Source organism: Saccostrea echinata, unplaced genomic scaffold (genome assembly GCF_033153115.1).
Source record: "Saccostrea echinata isolate AGI-Se365-2 ecotype Australia unplaced genomic scaffold, CSIRO_AGI_Sech_v1 ptg000006l, whole genome shotgun sequence".
Lineage (NCBI taxonomy): Eukaryota > Metazoa > Mollusca > Bivalvia > Ostreida > Ostreidae > Saccostrea > Saccostrea echinata.
In genome coordinates, this window is record NW_026889755.1 from 2300050 (window position 1) to 2325433 (window position 25384).

Sequence of the window (25384 nt, forward strand, 5' to 3'; positions counted from 1 at the left end):
ACATGTATCAATAACATCTTGACGTTTTAGCAATGAGTTCCAGCTTTGTTTTATGGACGTCAATATGCTAATCAGTTTGCACAGAGAATGTCTTCACATCTAAGTAATTTTCAAAGCAATTATTTTCAAACGCACATGAATTTCTTGTTATTATTTTTTTTCATGTGCTTCATTACATTTATCTGCTAGTGATGGAGCTACACGTTGTGGAGCATTTGCTGTTGTCTATAACGCTCTGGAACAACTCTCGATGGATAAGGAAGTGGACATCTTCACCATCACACGACAACTTCAGATCCGTAGACCGGAGTTTGTGTCTACTTTGGTGGGTGCTTTTACACTCTAAGTACGCGTTAGATTGAACTGTAGATTATTGTGATCTTTTCAAACCTTAACGATATTTCCCACTGCATTTTACTTGCGTTATTTGCAATGGAGCAAATTGTAAAATCTGATTCTCTTGTAAGTAAGGTTTTAAACAGAGTTCTTAAATTTGAGATAAATCTATTTTTGTCTTAAGCTTTCCCTGTTACAATATACAATCTTAATCTCTCGAATGCATAGTCCAATTCTTTAATGCTTAATAACATGTTTTGATTTTGAATATACATATCATTTATGGTAATCCCATACTGAATAAAGAAACTTTTTACTAGATGTAACATTTTATTTTCTGTTTTTAGGAGGAGTACCAGCTTTGTTATGATGTCCTTGCAGAATACATGCAGAATGACAGTGTTTACGCGAATTGTTAGACAAAGGGAAGAAACTTTTATAACTTAGCACATAATATCTTTAACATTCGTTGTTTTCTAAATCATACGATGAACCTTTGTAATTAATGTAAAAACTTTTGACCTACGAAATCAAAAGAAACTTTACATATTCATTAATCTTTCGAGACTTTTTCATTAGTGATAAGCTTATTTGAACTGCTTTTTAATTATTTATTGTATCACTTTGCATTGTGGGGTTTTGTTAAAATAACATTTATTTTGTGAAATATTTTTTAATGTTTTTGTCTTATTTCAATTTTCATTGTAATCTATTGTAAAAGTGTAATTTTTCAGTTTATAATGTCATTGTATGGATATATGTAACACATCATCTACGTTATATTTGTTGTGTAATGTAATCACTTAAAATAGGTTTCTAACACTCATCATGATATACCTAGGTGGCAATTAACAGAATGTGTTTATCCAATCAAGCTTATTTTTGATACTAATTATCTGTTTTATGTTTATTGTTCAACTTAAAATTTTGCATCTGCCGTAGGTACATAAAACATGTTTTCATAAATTTTGTTGCTATATTTTGTTAATTTTTTATTTTTGCTTTATAGTTTACTCAAGAAATTTTTAAGTGAACTACCGGTATTCAGTTAAACATTTATACGTCTTCCATCTGTCTGTATGTTGTAACTTTTCAGATTTTTGACTTCTCTAGAGACAATGAACAAATTTCTAGCAGATTTGCGGCAAAATATTCTTTGGTAAAGGAAATTTTAATTTTTTGATGAAAAATGAAAAGCCATTGCCTCTTTAGAGAAGAGATAAAACGAGTCTTGATGTATTACAAAACTTCCTCAAGATCCACTAGATCAGAAAAGGTAAAGTATATGTGGAACCCCCCTTACTGAGAGAAAAATTTAAATCTGTTCAAACCAAGATCCCAGAGCTAGAGTGAGGCAAGCTAGGGGAATGTAACTTTACATAAGAATTTTATGAAAAAAAAATTCAATACCTGGTATTACAATTCTTCTGAAAGTATTTGCCGAGCTTTACTCTTCATAGCTTCACACGCACTTTTGGCCATAGGTTCATGAATGCGGGAAACCAACTGTGACGTCACTTTTACCGACCGTGAAATCACATATTTTCTTGGTATCAAATTTTTATGTATTTTTTTTTTGGTATGAGAACATTATAATGGTTCATTGCAATTTGATTTCGTGGTCAAGGCGTTGTCCAAGGGATTGTCGCCCCGACTGCGTCCAAGGCGACAAAATTAGAGCAGTCTTCTATTACAAGCAACAGGTAAAATGACCTTAGAGTTTGAAGCAGGGTATGCAAATACGCATAACCTTAGATTTCACAGGATAACTCACCTAAACAATGCCCATACACAATGGTCATGTATCAACAAGTTTTCTGAAATTGTTTATTCTTCAATATGTTTTCAACTACCAAGTTCTTTTTTTTTACAGAAGCCACTTAGAGACGATGCAAGGAAAAATCCTTTTAAGTTTCAAAGATTTCGAAAATCGGCTAAATAGTTACTGGGATAAATGACTTGAAAGAATTTTGACTTTTTCTCTGTTTCCATGGCAACGAAATCAATTTTGAAAACTTAAAATGTCGATTGCAGAATTAAAAATTACACTTATATTTCTGTAAATTTTATTAAGGTAGTTCAAGCCATTTGCAAGAGCAATTGCGCACAAAATTATAGGTGCAATAGTAACAATATATTCAGAGTCCCGTCTTGGTTTAGGGTGACATAATAATGCAAATACTTGTACATGAATAAAATAGCAAAGCACACATCCTGTCGTTCACCTTATGTATAATGTATATAATATAACATCCATCTTTGCCAAAAAAAAAAATTACAATAAAATTTTTAACATAATTGAAACATTATGAAAATAGATTCTGTGGTATATCTAAGAAATAAAGCGTATGCTTAGTAAGAAAAGGAATAGGAATTTGTAATAAAGGTATTTTTCAGTATTACTGTTATAATGTAACATTTTCATAACTTATGTTATTTTTTATTTCTTGATAACTTTGCTTTCCAGGCGGAGTTATTCCTCTTTCGTATCGGGTGTGCGCAGGACTTGAGGCATCTTTTAAAGCAACAGAAGTTGACTTTTTGTTTGGGCATCTCCTTCTCAAAAAAGAAAATTAGAAATTATTTTACTTTCCATAATTTCCTTATGTTGACGGTGATTGTAAAACAAATCACTATATTCATTTACCAAAAGAAAGAAATATCAAATCTTTGCAAACAATGAAATTCTTAATCCTAAACAATTAAATGCAGAATTACCTGAAGTTTTTAAAACCTGCTATGAGTACAAAACATAGATTCAGAACCACTGACAGGAGGAGTCCTAGAAACCAGATCAAAGGAATCGGAAGAACAGGATCTGTAGAATCTGTAGAATAAATTAAAATCCACTTAAGGAAATCAAGAATGAGTTTGTTATACCGACAAATATTACATGTATACAGTAGGTTATAAAAAAGGACAAAAATCCTTCAATAAGCGCAATCCTTCAATAAGCATATTAATGTACAAATAAGAATACGGATGATTTTTGTTTCAGTAAAAACATTGTTTTGACAATTTTTTTAAGGAAAGAGAGAGAAAGGGAATGATAAAATAGCATTTCTCTTTTGAGATCAACAAAGAATAATTAATTTTCTTAAACTGGTATTTTCAAATTTAATCATAAACATTTTTTTTCAGAATTACCTGTCCTTTGTGGACAGTTTCCTGTCATTTTTAAGCAGTTTGGCCCTGTGTAGGGTTCTTGACATCCCCTTGGACAAGATCCGTTGTATCTTTCGCATGTGTCATTAAATCCACAGTGTAAACTGCACTCCTCGTTACAGTTTATTCCATAATATCCAGGTGGACATTCTTGATTTTCAGAAAAAATGGAGGGGATTGCATTTGTTAGTGTATTTTGCTATTGTTATGTTAGATAAGTAATCATAGATTATACAGTATAAATTATTAAGAAAACCATATTTATATATTCTAAATACCTTGATTACAGTTAATGCCCATCCAACCATAGGAACAAGTACAAGAGCCGTCAGTGTGTTGACAGGTGTCGATGCATTTTGGAGAGCATTTATGAGAACAATTTCTACCATAATATCCTCCTTTACACACTACATAATGAATGATTTAGACATATCTGTTTTAATAGTAATAGTTTTTCAAAAAGCTTCCGTCGCCTGCGTGGCCCAGTGGTTAGAGGGTCTGCTCTACATCGCTGGTTCGAATTCTACTGCAGGACGTGGAGACAGGTCCTTCGGATGAGACCGTATAAACCGAGTCCGGTGTCGCAGTAGGTGCTGGCACAAAAAAGATCCCTAACTGCTCAATGGCCCTAAGTGGAAAGTATAGGTCAAAATATTTAGCCCTCCACCGGCAAGTGGTGGCATCTCCATATGAGTGAAAAATTCTCGAAAGGGACGTTAAACAACAAACAATCAATCAATCAATCAAAAAGCTTGCCTGATTATAGCAATCAATATCTGTAGTACGTATGAGGTGACCAACGTTTTACTTCATTGCAGCGTTTGTGTCATATTGAATGAATAGAAAAAGGATTTTTTTTTCTTGAAAAACTGTTTAATGAAGTTCATAGTTATTTTTTTATAGATGCAAGTTATGGAACATAAATGATATCAGAATCCTTAACCCCGTAGTGCCAAACATGTTTAGGTGCGAAACGCTCCAGGAAAAACTTCTCTGGGTGCGAAATGTTTCATTATCGTATATTTTGAACACTTTCAATGAGTGGATTTTAACAGAACATCAGAATTCTTTTGAAATGTTACCTGTATCCGATCAATCACAAGTATGGAAAGTGAATTAAGTTCATAAGAACATGATTTTTTTTCTGTGTCTCAAAATATATATCAGTACAGGAACAATAAGACTGGAATGTACGCATGTGGGTAATATTTGACAGAATTTAATAATGATGCTATATTGAAGATTGTTTAATGGCTTTAAATTAAGAATAGATTGAGTAAGTAAAACAAATGAATAAAATGAAATAGTACTGTAAAGCTTTGGCTGTGAAAAATTATATGGATGGGTTTTAATTGCATACAAGACCAGAATTGCCAAAATACTGCTGAAAATTTGAAAACCACATAATAATAAAAAACTACTAGTGTTTAAGGAAATGAATTTGTTTATGAAAACAATTGCAGTGAGTATTTTTTATGCGATCATGCATGGTAATTTAGCAAGTGCTGATTGTATTTGTTTGTTTGTTTGTTTGTTGTTTAACGTCCCTCTCAAGAATTTTTCACTCATATGGAGACGCCACCACTTGCCGGTGGAGAGCTGCAAATTTTGGCCTATACTCGGCCATTGAGCAGTGAGGGATATTTTTCGTGCCAGCACCTACTGCGACACGGGACCTCGGTATATATGGTCTCATCCGAAGGACCGGTCTCCACGTCCCACAATGGGATTCGAACCCGCGACGTAAGGATCAACTCCTTACGCCTCGACTCTAGAGCAGACGCTCTAACCACTGCGCCACGCGGGCGAGGATCGTATTTGTTAATGATATAATAGCTTATCAAACTTGTCCAAATTTAGGTAAAAACAATAAAAATAAAATAATTAGTTAAACTTATCAAATTCATTATTATAGTTGCCCATATAATTGCCCATATAGGGTATCTTTTATGTCAAATGTGATAGATAAACATTCTAAGTCTCAGGATCGGGTTATAAGAAACAAATTTTTATATTCCAGGGAAGCCATCACATCCATGGAATAGAACATTCCAAGGAGAAGGTTCGAAGAATTTCCCGTTTTATTTGGCTTGATTTATAGTTTGTATCCCCCTTTCATAGAAGACAAATTATCTGACCAAGTACATTGTAATATAGAAACACAGAAAAAAATATATGGAAATATATGTATAGGAAATTGCATGGAATAAAAAGTTGCATACTAAAAATAAATAAATATAAAAAAAACACCAGAGGAAGTTAACATATCAATGCTTTGTATAAGAAATATGATTATTTTTTTGTGCTAACTATTGTTATTAAATATAAATAACAGAATCAGATGTAAATCTGCTTGCGCAACTTTTAGCTTGCTAGCTTTCATCCCATGATTTCCCTCCATGGAAAAATAAATCTTTCACCTGTCTGACGTTCGTGACGTCAGTTAATGAAACTACCAAAAAAAATTCAAATGATTCTTAAAAGTTCTTAATCTTCAGTGATTTGTAAAAACATACATATTATCGTATCTTTTCCCTACATTTGTCAAATCTGTCTCCTATGTACCCATCGTCACATCCGTCTGCGCAGACTCCGTCTATGTGGTTACATACCATGTCATTCAAACAATATGCACTACAGTGTTCCATACATCGGTTCCCGAAATACCCGGAAGGACACACTAACTCATGGAGAAGAAAAAAATTACAAGAAACAAAATTTACATGCAATTATTTTTATTTATATACATTTCTAATAAATCAGTTTTCCAGACCTCTTTTTTGCGATGCTTGTTGAAAAAGGGTAAACCTTAGGTATGCCTTTTGATACTGATAAATTGGAAATAAATTTCAAGTAAGTTGATCTTAACAAACTGTCTTACAGATCAATTTCGAGTTAACTGATCCATTTTTACAAAAGTTTTTGTTTTTATATCTTCAAAATTTCTAATAATACACTATTTTTCGGGACGTTTTTTGTTATGCTTGTAGATAAGGATTTAATTTACTAAATTATCAACAGTCAAATACTGTATTTTTTTTTCATTGAATAAAAGTGATATTCTGTAAAAGTATGAAAGACTATTAAAGTGAGAAAGTGGGAATACTCTCAAAGATCCTTCCTTCGTGAAAATATCAAAAACTCCTGCCTCACTCATTACATTAAAACTCGGTTACAACGAAGTCATTGGGACCTGTGAAATTACTTCGTTATATCCGTAATTCGTTATATCAGTATAAGGAATACACAAAATTTATATAGCTTGGGTTCCAAGAAAACTTCGCTATATCCGTGAATTCGTTATATCCGTGTTCGTACTAAACTAGTTTTTCTGTGAATAAATTCCTTATCCAACTACAAAACATTGATAATCTTCTATTTATTGTACGGTACCTTTAATATTGATGACTTGCTGATCAAGGTCAAGTTTCATGATGATTGATTTTTTAAAGAAATTTCTCCCTCAAACTTTCAAAATTATTCTTTTTTTCATATTTTGTATGCTATGCTTGTAGATAATGCAGTTTGAATTAATTCCTTGTGGGATGACATAGAGATCGAATAGGAGTTTCCTGTTAATTGACCGATTTTTACAAAAGTTATGGCCAATTAAACTTTCTTATTATTCTAATTATTTCCACCTATTGTTATTTTCACGTGCTTGAACTTTCAGATAGTTTGAACCTGCATATCAGCGGGGTATGCGTTCACCCTGACACATCTAATTTTCAATATTTCTTTGTGAACTTAATATATATAAAAAAAACTACTGCTGTGACGGGAGGAATCATTGTATCCCTCTTAGCATCCTTTAGAATTAAAAAAAAATTCCTTACCGCTGTTACATAAGAGATTAGTGTATCCTACTTCACAACCTTCGTCACAGTGTCCAGTTTTTTTGTTACAGGGACCGTTATTCTGACAGTGACTACTGCATTTGAATTTACAATCCAAGCCATAATATCCATCTTTACACTCTGCTAACAAAGGAAGACCAATCAAAATACAAAAGTAATCTAAAGTATCACTACGTGTTCCTGATTCTCTTCAGTCTAAAAACAAATAGATCTTGCAGATTACAGTCATAACTTAAATCAAAACAAAAACTTATCCTACGTTTAAGTGTGAGTACTCTACTATCAGGCATTAAGAATTGAATTGAGGAAATGTACTGTATTTATTGGGATACTTGCATGTTAACAAACTAATGTTGCTCTTCTGTTCTTCAAAACGTTACATTACTATGGCAGAGTTTGAAACATACAAATTAGACGAAATTCAGTCTGTGGAAATAATATCACCAATGTTGAAATACATATACATTGATTGCTACGTACGTTTATTACAATATATTCCTTTCCATCCCTCAGCACATCCATTGTCACATTGACCAGTCACGTGGTTGCAAAAAGCATTGTTTCTGCAGTGTCCAAAGCACCTTAATTTGCATTCAAGACCATACCATCCACCTTGGCAAACTATGCAATCAAAATTTAATTCCAATCAATTCAACAGATTTAAATTCAAAACAAAAATTCTAAAGTCTTCAATCAGATTTACTAAAATGGATGAAACTGATTAATTTCATTTCAATGTACAGTCAAGCCTCATTAATCCGAATACTTGATTTCCCAAGCAAATCCTCGGGATTAATGAAGCATCCAGATTACCGAAACGGAACTTTAATTGTTATATATATATATATATATATATATATATATATATATATATATATATATATATATATATATATATATATATATATATACGTAAAATTCTTATGCCAATAAATATTGTCCCAAGGGCTCCAGATTAGAGCCGTCCGGATTCTTGAGGCTCCACTGTAATCATGATCTAGTACTGTTTTCACAAAATCGCCCACTCCACCCTGGTAAACACCCAAGACAAGTTCCATTGACGATGTCACATCTCTGTTCTTGACAGTTCTTCGGACATGCTACATTACAGTTTTCTCCATATACACCAGCTTCACTACAGCCTTTTTAATTTGTATAGTTTAAAGACATTGAGATGTATAAGAAACAAATAGTGTTTCTTGATTTTGCTTCTATGTGTAAATAAATTTTAACTCATTTATCATTTACGTAGGGTTCGTACATCTATGATATGTGAACTATTGACTCTTAATAATCTTGTCACCTTGACTGACCATCATAAAATTTCTTTCCACAAATAAATGAAATTAAACGAAAATGAAAATCCATTTACCATTTACTATAACTTCGCACAATTCAGTGATTGTTGTACTTTCGTATCCGTCAGGATATTTGATTTCATGCAATCGTTGATTGTAAAATGTTACGTATCGTCCGTATCCGACACATGGCGTTGTAAAGTTTAATGGTGGCAATTCTTTCCCATCCTCGTAACAGAGGAAGTCAATCATTCTGAGACTAGAATTCGATAAATAAAGAGAAAACCCCGCAAAACGGCCTCTTTGTCGCATTTCTGTATGGAATAAGTAAAATTATTATTTGTAATGTGCGTAATGTAATAACTCTCATATTTAATTCAATATTAAATGACTATTCTATTTAAGATTTGAGAAATAAAGCCTATTTCAGGGGGTGTTAGCATGATAAGTATTATCTACATATTGCATTGATGGTATTTAATAGAGATAGTCTAAATTTTGTATTTTCCAGCTTAGTTGGGAACTCCAAGTCGTCTAAGCAATTAATCAATCATTCTAATTTAGATTAACAAAAACTATCATTTTCAAGAAGCACCTCTTCAGTAGAAAACAACATATCATGAAAATTCTCACCATAACCGTCGTAGTTCTTAAACAGGACATTGATGCTGTAAATGCTGTAAATTTTTCCAAGATCTACTCTCCACCATACCGTGTGCGTGCTTGAAAGAATTCCTATTTCTTTATTTCTTGTACATGTTGACAAGTCTCTATCAACTGCATTTGATGCTATATAAAATTTGCTACAGGCATCATATAGACAAGGGTAAATTGAGCTCTGACTGGCGACTTTAGCCCTTGATAAATCCACTTGAAAAATAAAAATTATAAATGTATTTTTCGTGCATGTATAGAGGGCATTCATTAAACATATCTAAAACAAAGTAGAATATCTGCAATATGCAGAATACCCATTATACATTATAAGTTTTGCTTGCCCGATACGTTGATTCTCAAAACCATTTGATTTTGAAAAAATAATGGACTTTCTTTTGTAACAAGGGCTACTAGCCTTTATGTAGTTTCTTTAAGGCACATAATGTAAGTAAATGCAATTCTTTTAACGTAGTATTTTCGAAGTTTGTTTGTTTGTATGTTGTTTAACGTCCCTCTCGAGAATTTTTCATTCATATGGAGACGCCATCACTTGCCAGTGGAGAACTGCAAATTTTGTTCTACACTCGGCTCTTACGGCCATTGAGCAGCGAGGGATCTTTTTCGTGCCAGCACCTACTGCGACACGGGACCTCGGTTTATACGGTCTCATCCGAAGGACCGGTCTCCACGTCCCACAGTGGGATTCGAACCCGCGACGTAAGGATCAACTCCTTACTCCGCGACTCTAGAGCAGACGCTCTAACCACTGCGCCACGCGGGCTATTTTCGAAGGGGTCATAACGCAGAATTACAATTTCAGTTTTTTCCGCGGTTTCAAAAAGACACAGACTTCTTCAATTGCTATTTCATATTTAAATGCCCTTAATGTACGCAATAACAAATTTCTGCGGAGAATACGTGACCGTGTAAGTAGCATAAATTAATCCCAAGGGGAAAAACGCACTTGTGTATTATACCAGTATGATGTAAAACAACATTTCTCAGAAGAATATAGAGGAAGAGAAACAAACAAGACACCAATTAAGAAATAAGATATCATTTTTAGGGTTTCATTGAAGTATGACATGAAGTCGGTCACGTGATGAAATCCTATAACGCCCGAAGGGCGTTAAAGTAGATTTGATCACGTACCGACTTCATGTAATAACTCAATGAAACTCTAAAAAATGGGTTTTTTTTCTCATATTTATATTTTACTTTTTTATTCGTGTTACAAAGAAATATAGGCACTATTTAGCCTTTGTTATGGAAATGCAACATGACGTACCTACGACATCATGTGACGTCACAATCGGAACTTTCCAAATGACGCGTGCAGTTTGCTTTCCAACCGCAAGAAAGTCTAATCATGTGACCAACTGCATGTCATTAAAAAATGAATTTCAATTTAATTAGTATTGTTATATAAGGAAAAACATTGGCAAATGTAAATATTAGATATATAAATTGGTATTAATGAACATATGAAATCTGCGGTTTTTTTTTTTTTTTTTTTTTTTTTTTTTTTTTTTTTTTTTTTTTTTTGCTTGTTTGTTTGTTTGTTTTTGTTTTGTTTTGTTTTTTGTTTTTTTTTTTATTTTTTTATTTTTTTTTTTTTTGGTTTTTGGTTTTAAAAAAATGTCTATGATAACCAAACTTTGTATGTCAGAAAAACCTGGATAATAATGAATATTTATTTAAGCAGAAATGAAACAAAAAAAAATTGAGTTGAAATGGACCTCTTTTCATAAAATCAGCTGGTAATTCGATTGATAAATTGCAAAATGACACATGAAGAAAGTCTTAGGGTCAAATTAAGAGTTATGGTTAGTAAGCACAGTTGATGATTAAAATTCATCATATAAAGGTATATTTTTGACTATCAAGTATGTAATTTTTTTTTACAGAGGTTCCCGTTAAGGTAAAGGGTATAACTGTTGGTAGTCATATGATACAAAATTATAGAGTGTATTCTCATTATCTTGAAATAATTACATAATTGGCCAAGTTTCTGGCATTGCAAACAGTCGGTTTTTGTCAATGATGACATGGCATTTTACTCTTTTCTGTGAGCCAAGAAAATTGTAATTGTACTGTTGTATACAATGTACATGTATCTTATAGTATCGCAATAATAAATTAATTATAAATATTATGTTGCATCTGTAGTGACACTTCTTGAAAATGATGGAACATTGTTTTACTTAAAATAAAAATAATTTATATATTATATAACAAGAAGTCTGTGAGCCAATGCTAACAAGTAATATCATCCGCTCTGATGTGAATATACGCTCTCATGAGATATACACAAGTTATGTTTAAGAAATTTTGTACTTACTATGATTTTTTTTTTCATTTAAGATTCATCATTTTTAATCAACATTAAAATTTATTCAGGAAGTCAATGTCCACAGTATCGAAACATGAGAACATAAGCATCTTGTTAAAAATATACTGTCTATATTTTTAATTACATCATCATATGATATGTACTAACAATATAAATCCATTATGGAACATTCACATTGATCAAAAGGTTCTATTACAAACTTTTTGGGCATTTGGTACGAACAAACGCAAATATAAACAGGAAGTTGACATCGGATTCGTACAAAAATGAATCCCACCAAATACATTGCCTAGACAAAAAGTGTGCTAAAATTTCAAGCATCAGCGAAGAGTACCGTAGATGCTGAGAACATAGCGACGGAAATTTGGTACAGACATACGCACTGATAAACATGAAGTTGACATCGAATTCGTACAGAAATAAACACCATCATATGACCTTTGAACGCAAAGATTGTCCTAAAATTTCAAGCATCTGCAAAGAGTAGATTCTGAGAAATCTGCGATTAGAATTTATTACAGACAGACAGACACAATATGGTAAAACAGTATACTCCCACCTCCCCTCTTCTTTGGAGTATAATTATGTATTATATTGTTCCATTTGTCCAGAATAATGGACTTTATTGGTTATCAATGTTTCAACAGCGATAACACGATATCAATCCTATCATTCTTAATTAATTCTTATGGGTATATGTACCTCTACAGATAGTTGGGACATACTAAATACCATAAAATCAAAATTGGCATGATTATTTTGCATAGGATGGCGTCGTTTCACATTGTTCATTAATGAAAAGTGAAGATAAGGAACAGCAATCATGCTCAAATTCAAATCAAAGAATATAAATTGTAAGTAGAGCAAACACGGCTCCTGACAACAGCGAAGAGATCAGGTGCCATGGAGGAGACAGCATCTCTTGTCAACCGGCCACGCCTGCTGTGTGCTCTTTATCATGATCGGGTAAACGGGAAAATCCGTAGAGAATTCAGTATAGAATTATGGTCTAACAATTCATATATATGAAAGACTTCAGTCAAGATTCGATTTAACGATAGATTGTAACTGCATATAAGGTCATTGTATTGATATGCGAAATTTTGACTTTAAACGAAATTCTTGATATCCATGTATCATCAACTTACTTGTAATTAGCATGCTTCTTAAGAATTGTATCGTACGTAGAACATGCTCTTATGTATTGAATCAACTGGGAGAGTTGATATTGGTATATTGGGACATAACTAACGGAAGTTGACATTAGAAAAGTCATCTCGTTTATCATTAAGTTTAATTGTAAGTTTTCAATCAATGTCTTGTTTAATAAAAACATCCAAATATGAAACAGGTCCAGTCTCTTTGGAGTCTTTAATATTTCCCCGTTAATTTGTTAAATTTGGTTTGTAATTCATGGTTTAAAGCTAGACAAATACATCTTATTCAAATTTCTAATTCTAGATTTTAAAATTTACCGGGTAGCAGTCAGTACAAACATTACTATTTAGTTATTATATTGTAAATTTTACACTTACTGTCTTCGGTAGACAATAACATACATACATGTATTCTATACAATTAATTATATATGTTAAAAGTTTCCTGATCTTTCTTATATTTGAAAGTTACATAATAAAAGGTTTCAAATATTGCGCAATAATATTCAAAAGCTTCGGTTTACACTTTATTTCTTATCATTTAATCAGGAATGATTTTCAGATTCAGTTCATGAAAGACATTTTGGGGACGATTTCATGTTATAAAAGTTGTACAAAATAACGTAATTTAATTCCAGAGCAAAGACTTTTGATACTTAAGCATTAAAGTAAAAAAAAGAGTCAGAGCATCAGATAAGTCGGAAGACAAACCCCAATATGTTTTACCTTAAAAAAAAAGTTTTTTAATTATTATCAGCAACATTATGCATATATCCTATATCTTTTCTTCTTGAATGAAATAAATGAAAAAAAAGATGCATTTAGAATGAAAATGTAAGGAGATGTTATATTTTTTTGCAAATAAGTTTTAATAGCCACTTTCATCATACATGTACTTAATACAAGTACATCTTGTTAAGGAGCTTCTGCTATTATTGAATTATCGCTATATGAATGGCTATATCAAAATTGTGCCAGGTGGAATTTGATTATTCTCTTCTATTGCCCATTATTTTATAAAAATTACTGCGCTATGTAGCGTAAAAATTTCTTTTTTAAATCACATTTTTAAAGTTTTTTAAAATATTAATTTTTTTAATATTCTTTTTTTTAATTATTCTTTTTTTTATTTTGTCTCATATAGAGCACTGGATTTTCTTTTTCATAAATGGTTATTTCAGCACTCGATTAAAGACATATTGTAAAATAGCTTATTTTTATTAGCCTAGGGTTTAATTTTCTTTTTCTATTTTCGTGGCATGAAGAGACCCATGAATTCATGTCCTCTAGAAAGTGAAAACTTTTGAATGTTTAACAACCCCGCATTTCTTCGAACCACCCCCCCCCCTCCACACACGCACACACACACACAAAATACCTTTAAAAATTCAACTCCTCGAAAATATGTTGATTTCTTTAAAATTGTGACTTTGGAATTGAAAAATAAATATAGGGAATTAATGAGTTTAGTTTTGATGAGTTAGATATTTGATAACTGTTTGCTCCTATTTCAAAATCAACCCGTAATGCATTTAATATTTAGAGATACTCACCGTATCCGTAGGAGTTTGCTACTGAGTACAGGACGAATATTATTTTGAAGAAGAAAAACTTATCTCCGTTACAAGCCATGCTATTCTAACACTATAATGCATCACAAATATTGCAGCGCACTATATACAATGAAATGAAATTACTAATATTGAATAACAGGAAATTCTTGATAATTTACTTAGCGGTAAAGAATGTGTCTACTCCTCTTAGGCTTTCACTAACTGCATGATAATATTTTGCATTTACATGTATATGTCATATGGAGAGTGACATTGGAATCAGTGATGAATCCCCCCTCCCCCCGCCAAAAAACTAAAATTCTTATACCAGTATATTTAAATATAGAAAATTATTTTTTGATGCATAATATAAATAGAGGGATGTTTTAACATATAAAGACAACCTTAAATAGTTCTAAATATATGTTTAAGAAAGTTAAGACATACTTAAGTCACCTCTACCGGCCGCCTAAGTTTTGCTAAGATTGTCAAATATTAGCACGTTTCTAGTTACGGTCTAAAGTTTAAGACTGTACTTAAGTCCTACTTAAACATGGTCTTAGACTTAAGTACCCTTTATGTTACGACCCCCTGAGTCACAACTTTTCTTTTTATTTTGTCTACATTTGACTTCCATAAAAAATTAAAAATCAATTTGTTTAGATCTTTCTACAACACCTGAAGGTGGGTTTGTTATAGTAATAAATAAATGATTAAGCTGTGATATAAGTAGTGATTTAATCAACGTGATTCTTCCAGTAGGTGTTAAGTTTCGTTTTTTCCATCGCTCAGTGATGGTCTAAAAATAATTTCAATACTTTTGATAACAGGATCCAGCCTCCTTAAAAGCATCATATATATTTGGTGCTGGGAGACGTAATCAAGAACATATATATTTAATCAACTTCATTTCTGTGTGTACTGTGTATGATTTAAAAATCAGAAAGTTTTATTTCGATAAAAGTACATGATCTTATTTTACTTAATTTTATCATTTTTAACAAAACTCATATATCTAAAAATAGGTACATTCTAACTTTTTATCTTAAGAGAAAGACATATAGAATATGGCCTTTCAATCATTTATTCAAAGTATACGCTGTACCGGAAGGATATATAAGTAGTCAAAAAATGAAATGTTTGTCTTTACCAGGAAGTAACGTTTCATGGAATGGCATTTTGTGATATCATAGAAAATCTGTTGACCTGGTTTCAACTGTCACTTTATTTTGCCGCACAGATTTTTTTTCCAATCAATTTAAGAGATAACATTCGAACAAAGGTAACATCAGGTGATTCTCATTCACAATACTCTTATAAAGGTTAAGCATATTCAAAAAAAAATAAAGCCGGATGTAGAATTTAAAAAATATATATATATTCTTCTTTATCGTGCGCCAAGCACTTGAGGAATGCATTTGTGGAAGCAATATAGCGTACTATACAGATCTCCACTGCGAGCAAATACAGTAGATAAGAATATTTTCTTCATAATGATTTCAATTTTAGGAAATGTATAAAATTACATATATACCGTATAAGTGCAATTTTTTTAGCTAAGCAAACGTAGAGATTTCTCCTTAAAAATAAATATTTGATTTAAGCAAGATGTAATTTTAGCGATTTTATTGTGCATAGAAAAATAATGGTTAACTCTTTGCGAAATAAATTGTTGGCGATTTTTAAACTAAGCGATCTCAACATCCTCCCTAAAATGCCAAAATTTCTGCTAATACGATATTTAAATGTCTCCTTTTTTTTAATCGTATTTTTCCTAATGAAATTAATAATCAATAATTCTGTCATTCTCGCCCTATATGTAATATAATTGCTTAAGTTCTTACCCTTAAGTCTTCGTTTGGACTGGATTTCAATTACATATAAGTACGAGTATGTTGAAATATTGAACGAAATTTCTTAAAATACAACTGAGTTTTTTTTTTCTTCTTTGTATTGTAAGACCATATAGATAATGTTTGCTTTCAACATTAAATACGACAGAAATGTTTCACCATATGACGACTTTTTAAAATGTCTTTTAAACTTCCCGTTTAGTAAGCTTGGTACATGTAAACAGAAGAAATCATGTGCCTCATAAGGTATATTTTAATAAAAATGGCGCTTCTAATTGGATTTTCTGTCTCTTCTGGATACGGTACGTAGTTTTTAACACAACAAGTATTCTATTTATTTATAATATTTTCTATACCTTGTGACTTTTTCCACCTAACATTATGTTCGTACATATTATTCTTAAAAGACTACGATTTTGCTACACATATGTCATTCTTATATTTTAAATGAATCACTAGGAAAGAAATGTTTACAAGAATATCAAACATGAGCAGCGCAATTATAACAATGTTTATCAAAAAGAGCGTGCGAGAGTGAAGGGAAAATGTGTGAAAAAGAGATAATTGGTGAGTAAGTTACTTGGGTAGCTATATCGTAAATGTGTTAATCTTAGTTAATTATCTGAAACGAAACTACAACGGTAACACAGATACGTACATGTAATCTAGTATATGGTTTGCATCCTCCGTAAGTAAGTACGTAACTTTTACAAAATACAGTCTTAATCATATTAGAGACGATGTTTTAATATACAAAGACTACTGTTGTCTAACATTGTCAAATTTCCATTGATTCCATTAAACTCATTACACAGTATATTTTTTTTTAATTCATCAATCTTTGGTTTTGCAGAATGAAGCAGTTTTTAATTTAAAAAAAATTGAAAAAAGTAAACGCTAAATCCACTCCAAAATCGTAATTGCTTAAATAAACAAAAAATATTAGCACTAAACTTTATAAGTTTTTGTTTAAAAAAAGAAGGATATATCTATGTTTCTTTTATGTTCCAGTAAATCATAAACCTTTCTGTTTTTTACTCTAACCGTTAAATATTGCAGAATTGGCGTTAAGCAACCTCTCTCTCTCTCTCTCTCTCTCTCTCTCTCTCGTTTTTCTATTAATTAAACCAAATGATATTGCTTCATGCAACGATATGAACAATAATCTGTTTATATTTTCCTAAAGTGGATCTGTCGAGAGAGAAAGCAACTAGTCAGACTTTAACCTGGCCATGTCCACATCGTGAATGTAAAGACCAGTATATCTCAAAAAATGCAGTGGATAGAGATAAAGACACGTGTACAAGACAAAGTGTGATAGGAGGACGTTCTGAGGATAAGACTGGGAGATGGAAAGTGGATTTGGGTGCTATTTACAGTATATATAGCATAAATATACTGTTTAAGGACATTCCTGAACACAGTAAGATTTCACATTTAATCTGATCTTAATAAATACACACTGTCATGTCAAAAGTAAAGTAATAAAGGAATCTTTACAATTCCAAAGAACGATAATTTTAATATTGAGAATTTTTGTGGAAGAGGGATCTAGAGCTATTGTCATTTATTTTTTCATATATTATATATAACTATGTCCTAAAAAAGCAGCTCTTGCCTCAATTTAATGATACTGATTAAAGCAATATGAGCTGCATTTTTGAGCATTTATTTTGCTATTACATGTAACACGTGCTGTCATGATAAATCTGTATCTAATTTAAACATTTATGATCAATTAGACTTAAATAAAGTATTTTTTTTTTCAGAAGAAAGATTTGTGTATAATGGAATGTATAGTATTATATAAGAAATCAATATTGTACGGGATGACAATAATGTATAATTTTGCTTCAATCAAAGCTTATAAATAGTTTTTCCATCACAAATAATATGTTGACGGTGCGACCGTTAGGGCGACCGCAGATACACCTTTTCAGTGTACTATTTTCTATTTAGACCCGTCTTTTCAAACCGCACGTGACATTTGGTGCATCTAGATTTTCTTACGTCACATGACGTCGTATATTATTTATAAGTCGCTATTAACAACAGAAGTTCATTAGCGTTCTTTTTTCTGTCACTGATATAGTTACAATATTGCAACAAAAAATTTTGACATCAAAGTTGCAGCTCATATTGCTTTAAATAATTAAATCTGTGCCCTACAGTTACAATTTTATGTTTTGAATATCCATGGTTAAAAAGCGAATTATTCTTTCCATAATGGATTTCTAAGCAGAAATATGAAATATGGAAGTTGACAAGAATCGTTCCAAATATATTAGAATATGAATAGGGTTTTATATATTTTTTTAAATATATGGGGTTTTTTTTGTGCAATTATATTGAGACGCCACCACGTGCCAGAGAAGGGCTGGAAATTAAAATCTATGAGCCTTTTAACCCCTTTTCAGCTTGGTATTCTTAAATATTATACTTTCATGTAAATTAGTTGAATCTGATTCGTCGAGAAATATTTGTTAACAAGATGTGTTTGTAAAACACTGATGCCCCCGTATGGCAACTTATAGCAAAGGTTAAACTTTCTCAAATGCAAATCAAATATGTTGATACCCAAAGTAAGGTCTTGTCTGGAGGAATAAACCTGTAAAATATGAAAGGCCTAGCAGCAACCATTGAATAGATATGGAAAAGTTAAAGTTTTTTTTCAAAAGTATGTCAAACATCAAGGTCAAGGTAAAATGGTCAAAATTAATGGTGCCAAAGAAAGGCCTTCTCTCAAGAAATACACAGGTGAAATATGAAAGCCGAAGCACCAATCGTTCAAAAGTAATGGTCAAGGTTAAAGTTCTTCCAAAAGAAGGTCAAACTCCAAGGTCAAAATCAAAGGGTCAAAGCTGTTGGTATCCAAAGAAAGGTCTTGTCACAACGCAGCTAGGTTAAGGACGCCCATGAAATATACGCCTTTATATATTCAGGGAAAATGAATACAATTTTAATATTTTTTAAACAGCAGTAGTTTTGATAAATGTGAATTGTGGTGATTGCATTTGTATATATCGGTTCTCTGCTGAGTTTGGCCAAATTGACATCGCTTACATCAGCTGTTTGTCACGTGACAGGTTTAAAATTGGACCATATATGTACTACTACAAAGATCGTAAAAGTTCAACGATATACGGGCATCTTTCCGCTATAAAATTTATTTTGTTTTCTTTGAGACAAATTCCTTAACCCGAAAAGTGCTGGGAGCAACTTCCTCATGCTCGAGAATTGTTTAAAATTTAGCCATCTTTCTATAAACTCCAAACAAAAATGTAATACGCATTGGAATGTTAGATTAAGGAATACCGTATAACGGGTATTTTCTGCGGTTGTCCAATTTTTGCGGAATTTTGCGGATAGGACAAATCCGCAGAAATTACAATCGCAAAATATATTTCAATATTTCTTCAGATATATATTTTATACATGCAAGTATGAGAAGTTGTGCGTATGTCACAGGATTCTCATTAACACAAGAACCTGCGTACTGGACGCAGCAAAGTTATTTGGGACGCAAGGTTCTTAAAAACGATGCGTCCGCAGACTCATGAGTGGACACGTCCTCGTTAGCGAGAAAATTCGGGTGTCATCGAAATTCGAAGATTTAGATGTCAGGATTTGTCCAAAACATATTGAATCAAAACGTTCCTGTAAATAATATCAATTTAATAATTTTATACAAAAACATCTTTTCTTGTACCTATTTCTTTATTTTACACGTCGGATATACATGTACATGTAAATGACTAAAAGAGACTTCGCAATTATTAGTCCAAACTCCGATAGCTGCAAATAGCACATAGTAGCTTTTCTTTCTTTCTTTAACACTTTTGTCAATTTTGTGTTTTATCTTGAGACCATAATTACTGCTTGTATACACAATGTGGCTTGATTGTCTCGTGAATTTCACTCAGTGCAGACGACTGACAAGATTAGTTACGCCTCATTGCACATGGCACCTGTGATTGTAAACGGTCAACTTTAGGTTACTTGATTATGCAACTGTTTGTTTGAGCTTAAAATATAAACACCAGGTTAATTTTGATGGCAATTAACTATAAGTGTATTTTTAGAATATGGCCTGGATGCACTAATTATCTATATATTTAAATATTTTAATAGATCGCATAAAACGTTTGTAACAATGTAGAATAAAGATTTTCATGTTGTTTGGGTGGACTGATACTCATTTCAGTTGGGACTCGACATAATTTTTCAAAGACTGACTAAAAGATTGTAGTTTAATTAAGCTTAATAGCTTAATACCGGTTCTCATGCACCTTTGATCAATACGCAGCTCTGTTAAGGCTGCATAAAGGGGGCGGGGCCTAATTTACACGGGAAATGTCTACTGTGACATCACACAAATATAGCAGTTCCTCACAACAACAGAAAATGAAATAATTTGCGGTTTTAAACTGCATAAGAGTGATGAACTTCATCAAAACTTACCACTGCATTCATTTTTGTCGCTAGTTAAATCCCACACAGCAAAATATCAACAAGTCACTGATCGCAATACACTTGTCGACATGACGTCATCATGGTAAAATTTGACGCATTTTATGTGCAGTGAGAGGCGGATCAAGTAATTTTTCCACAGAGAAAAACGGATTTTATTATTAAGCAAAATATTATTTAAAAATCTGAGGTAGACCATTAATACAAATCGGAAACCTTTGTTTAGAGCCATTATTTAAAAAGTATCGAGAGAATGTATTGAATTAATTCTACCGTGTTTTTGTCTATAGGGTGTGCATGTTTCACGCCGAGGTGCCTCATTAAATCGCCTTTTCGCAAGGGCATACACTTGATAGATCTTGACCATTTTTTGAATATGCATAACGGAAACATTCCTTAACTTGAAAAGTGCTGCTGCTTTCCAGAAATCGAGAGCATTAATAAATAAATAAATAAAATACATGGTAAAGGTCACACATATTTCGACTACAGCCAAATAACTTGAAATTTAAACTAATAAAATGCGAATTATATTTAAAGCAGCAGCACTTTCCATAAAGTACAAGTTATATAGATACAATTTATTACTGAAATTTTTAATTCTAACTAGGGTATGCCCTTGCGATATTGAAATTTGTTTATGACCTACATACAGTACACAGTACATGCATTTATCACGTGACTGTCAAATAACGTGACCAAACCAAATTCCGTACAGAGCGGGGTATACAATGTTATTTCAATTAAAATTAAAGTCATGTGATAATATAGTAGCTTTACAAAAATAAATTCAGTTTAAAAAGGTATGTATTTATGCACGTTTATATTCCTTTGATTTCTTCGTAGTAAGCCTTAACAGTCCTGCGTATGACTCAATGAATTTATAAAACGTAAACATGGCAGCTATCTGATAATTCTTAGAGTTTGGTGATCATACCCAGTAAATAATTTTTTGCGTTATAATGCAACCGCAGAAATTGAAAACGCAGAAATTAATTTGCTATCTTTTAGGGGTTAAATCGCAAAAATTTCCAACCGCAGAAAAAAACCGTTATACGGTAAATAAACAATGTACAACCAGCTCCCAGCACTTTTCAGAATAGTAGGAATAATAGCTACATGTGTTTAAAAATTCAGAATTTATAGTGAAGCGGATATCGTTGAACTTTTGATATTTTCGAGGGGCTGGACCCCTCATTCTAGCACGTTACTGTACAAATGTACTCCCTACGGCTATATCTAAAGTCTACACATTATCAATTTAGTTTGACAATAAAATGTGGATTAATATATTTCAGAATATGTCTCTCTTTTTGTCTGACTACGCATGTTTCGTATTTATTTTTATTTTTACAAGCTACGATAAAAGCTTGATCCACGCCTCAAATACAGAGAAACTGCGTGTCAAACTAAGAAATGACGTCATCTCAGTAAGTACAGCGAGATCAAGCTGGCTTTCATTCTGCATACGCTAAGTGGTATTATGGCAAGATAAGTTGCACATCCATGTATCTTTATAACACTTATGAGAAACGAAAGTATTTAGTGTGTTTTAAAAAGAACATATAGTATTTATTCATCGAGATTCATTTGTATTGTTTTTAACGTGACGTCATAATAGCCCTCCCGAACCTCTGCATAGACTGAAGTATATATGGGAGTCCTTAACCTAGCTGCGAAGGATTACACATGTGAAGTATGAAAGCCCTAGCACCAACAGTTCAAAAGTTACAGCCAAGGTTAAAGTTTTCCAAAAGTAGGACAAACTCCAAGGTATAAAAGGGTCAAAGTTGTTGGTATCCAAGGAAAGGTCTTGTCACAAGGACTGCACATGTGAAATATGAAAGCCCTAGCACCAACCAATCAAAAGTTATGGCCAGGGTTAAAGTTTTTCAAAAGTACAACAAACTCCTAGATCAAGGTCAAAGGGTCAAAGAGGTTGATATCCAGAGGAAGGTCTTGTCACAAAGAATACACATGTGAAGTTTGAAACCCTAAGCACCAACTGTTCAAAAGTTATGGCCAAGGTTAAAGTTTTTCAAAAGTACGTCAAACTCCTAGATCAAGGTCAAAGGGTCAAAGTTGTTGGTATCCAAAGGAAGGCCTTGTCACAAAGAATACACATGTGAAGTTTGAAACCCCAAGCTCCAACTGTTCAGAAGTTATGGCCAAGGTTAAAGTCTCATAAATTTTGCAAAAGTGAGTCAAACTCCAAGGTCAAGGTCAAAAGGTCAAATATGATGGTATCCAAAGAAAAGTCTTGTCACAAGGAATACACATCTGAAATATGAAAGTCATAGCTTCAAACATTCAAAAGTTATGGGCAAGGTTAAAGTTGACAACAGACAGACAAACAGACGGACAGGACAAAAACAATATACCTCCAGTATCTTTCGATCCGGGGTTATAAAAAACACTATTACCCGCTGAATAATGAAGCCACGCCCTCCAGCATAGCAACAGTCGACATTACCTGATGACGGGTGATATTAAAAAAAAGAATATTTACTGCGCAGAATTTATGCGCGCAAGGTTCACTGAAATGTGTATTTGTATAAGACATTCACTATAATATAATAAGTACTGCATGTAGTTGAGTGTAACATTGAAAATTTTCACCCCAAGAAAACCATTGTCAACCTCGGCTGCGCCTCGGTTGACAATGGTTTTCTTGGGGTGAAAATTTTCAATGTTACACTCAACTACATGCAGTATTTATATCATTGAATCATGCAAACTGAATAACCCATCAATTTCAAAATTTTTTTTACCTATATTATATCGCTTGTGTGTCTGTATTTTTCAAAAAAAAATGTATCGTCTGCTTTAACGCGATCTTCAAGTATTAGATAAATATTCTTTAAAAGCACTAGGTCAATTTCAACAATACTTGCAATAGAACTTACTTTAATAATAGAAATTTAATTTTCTACAATTACAGGGTACAACAATTTTTTTTTAAGAAATTAAAAACTGCTTCTTCTAAAGAACATCCTAGTCGAATTCTTATTCTATCTTCTAATTTAAAAAAAAACATGGGAAAACTTACTTAAACCTTTTTATATACACGTGCACTGGTGCAGGAATCATGGATGTATAGATATGAGTTAATAAACTTCAATAAACCTACGTGACAATTATAGTCCCTTTAAAAATGCAATATATAATCGTATCAAGGATAATAATTATTTTGGTAGATGCTATCGGGACATTCATATACATAGCAGAATGTGTCTGAAAATAATAATTTCTAGGAGGAGGTTTACGTTCAAAATAAAACAATAAAAGGGGATCTCCTGATAACTTCATTTTTTCATTAAAAAAAATAACAAAACCGCGTGTAGAAACATGCATGAGAATGAATAAGATATTTTGATTCCATTGTCTTATAAATTAAAATAATCAACTTTCAATAGTTTTCTTGAAATTTTCATTTATTGTTTTGAAAGTCTATTTTTTTCCAGGGGATCGACAAATAGGCCGCTTTGCTGGATTTTCACTGTTATTATCAGAGTCTTCAGAAAGAGAAAACGAATCACTTTGTTACAAAGACGGCCCAGAGTTACCGTCACTAAATTTCACAACAACTTGTACCAGATACGGACGATATGTCATCTTTTACAATGAACGGTTGGATGGAGTTAACTACCCAGATGGATACGAAAATACTTCTTATACAGAGTTATGCGAAGTGATTGTAACAGGTTTCACGAGTCAGATACTTACTTTGCTAACTGGCATTGCAAATCAATACGATCTTTCAATAATTCTCAGTTCATTTCTTTTTGGAAAGGATGTCTTAACAATGCAGGATTTTTGGGTCATTTTCGGTCACTTCTGTAGCTTTACGTATATCACAATATCATCTTATCTCCATGTATTTATTAAACAAGACTCTCTATTTGAAAAAAAATTAAATGGTTTAATCAATTCAAATGATTTAAGACTATGATAAAATAAAAGAACTTTTTATTCTTTCCGCTTTCCAAACAGAGAGAAATTACACTTAATGTTCACGCTCTTGATTGAACATAAGATACGTATAGTAAGAATTGTCTTAAATTGGACTAGGTAGATAACAATGACATGCATAAAAATACGTGATTACAAATTTCAATCTCCCTCTTTAATCATTATGGCACAAGTACACTATTTACAAAGGTTTCAAAACGAAATAAACACGACCTTGTTAGTAAAGAAGATTTTTAATAAATGTCTCATAATTTAACGTGTTCGAAGACAACATCCTACTTAGCACAAAAATAATAACAACGCAAAATGAAATTAACTGGAATTATTACATTGTCGTTGTTATATTTTGCGCCGAGAACAACGCAAATTGTAATAATGCAAAATGTAAAAACAGGCTTTTTAGGACTATTACAATTTGCCTTATAACATTTTACATGGAGATTAACGCAGAATGTTATAATGCACTTTTTGATTATTACATTTTGTGTTATTTAATTTTTAATTTCAGGGCAACGCAAAATATAATAAAATGAAAATGTAACAACGCACAACAATAATGTTTTGTATTGTGTTGAACGCAAGACATCATAAAATTGATTTAAACATATCTTTAATATTATGAAATATGAATAGGAATGTGCTGAAGTGGATGAGTGGGTTAGGAATATGAAATGCTTTTCAGGTACTTTATATAATTTTCCTTTGTTTATGCA

At 32.1% G+C, this 25384-nt stretch overlaps 3 protein-coding genes across 3 annotated transcripts in view; 2 read left to right on the forward strand and 1 right to left on the reverse strand.

Annotated features, from left to right (window-relative positions):
- LOC133180151 (receptor-type tyrosine-protein phosphatase alpha-like) overlaps positions 1 to 919 on the forward strand; it is a 38899-nt gene extending 37980 nt beyond the window's left edge. Inside the window, exons 19-20 of the mRNA XM_061314722.1 lie at positions 190 to 325; positions 684 to 919. Of these exons, the coding sequence (XP_061170706.1) occupies positions 190 to 325; positions 684 to 755 (208 nt within the window). The 3' untranslated portion in view covers positions 756 to 919. The remainder of the gene's footprint in view (positions 1 to 189; positions 326 to 683) is intronic.
- A 2131-nt stretch (positions 920 to 3050) lies between these two features.
- LOC133180152 (multiple epidermal growth factor-like domains protein 10) lies at positions 3051 to 9631 on the reverse strand. The gene is made up of 8 exons (XM_061314723.1): positions 9628 to 9631; positions 9290 to 9526; positions 8731 to 8970; positions 8363 to 8500; positions 7848 to 7979; positions 7338 to 7481; positions 3780 to 3908; positions 3051 to 3163 (listed from the first exon to the last, which is right to left on the reverse strand). Exons 1-8 carry the CDS (start codon positions 9629 to 9631, stop codon positions 3051 to 3053), a joined length of 1137 nt encoding a protein of 378 aa, XP_061170707.1.
- Positions 9632 to 16491: 6860 nt separating this feature from the next.
- LOC133180153 (receptor-type tyrosine-protein phosphatase epsilon-like) overlaps positions 16492 to 25384 on the forward strand; it is a 29063-nt gene continuing 20170 nt past the window's right edge. The window contains exons 1-2 of the mRNA XM_061314724.1: positions 16492 to 16531; positions 17416 to 17652. Of these exons, the coding sequence (XP_061170708.1) occupies positions 16492 to 16531; positions 17416 to 17652 (277 nt within the window). The remainder of the gene's footprint in view (positions 16532 to 17415; positions 17653 to 25384) is intronic.

What these genes read in the sequence shown, in the direction of transcription:
- LOC133180152 (XM_061314723.1), bottom strand. An exon ending in TAAGAACTACGACGGTTATG is followed by an intron (nt 8,971 to 9,289) that starts GTGAGAATTTTC and finishes TATTCCATACAG; the next exon opens with AAATGCGACAAAGAGGCCGT. An exon ending in TAATCTCTTATGTAACAGCG is followed by an intron (nt 3,909 to 7,337) that starts GTAAGGAATTTT and finishes TTCATTATGTAG; the next exon opens with TGTGTAAAGGAGGATATTAT.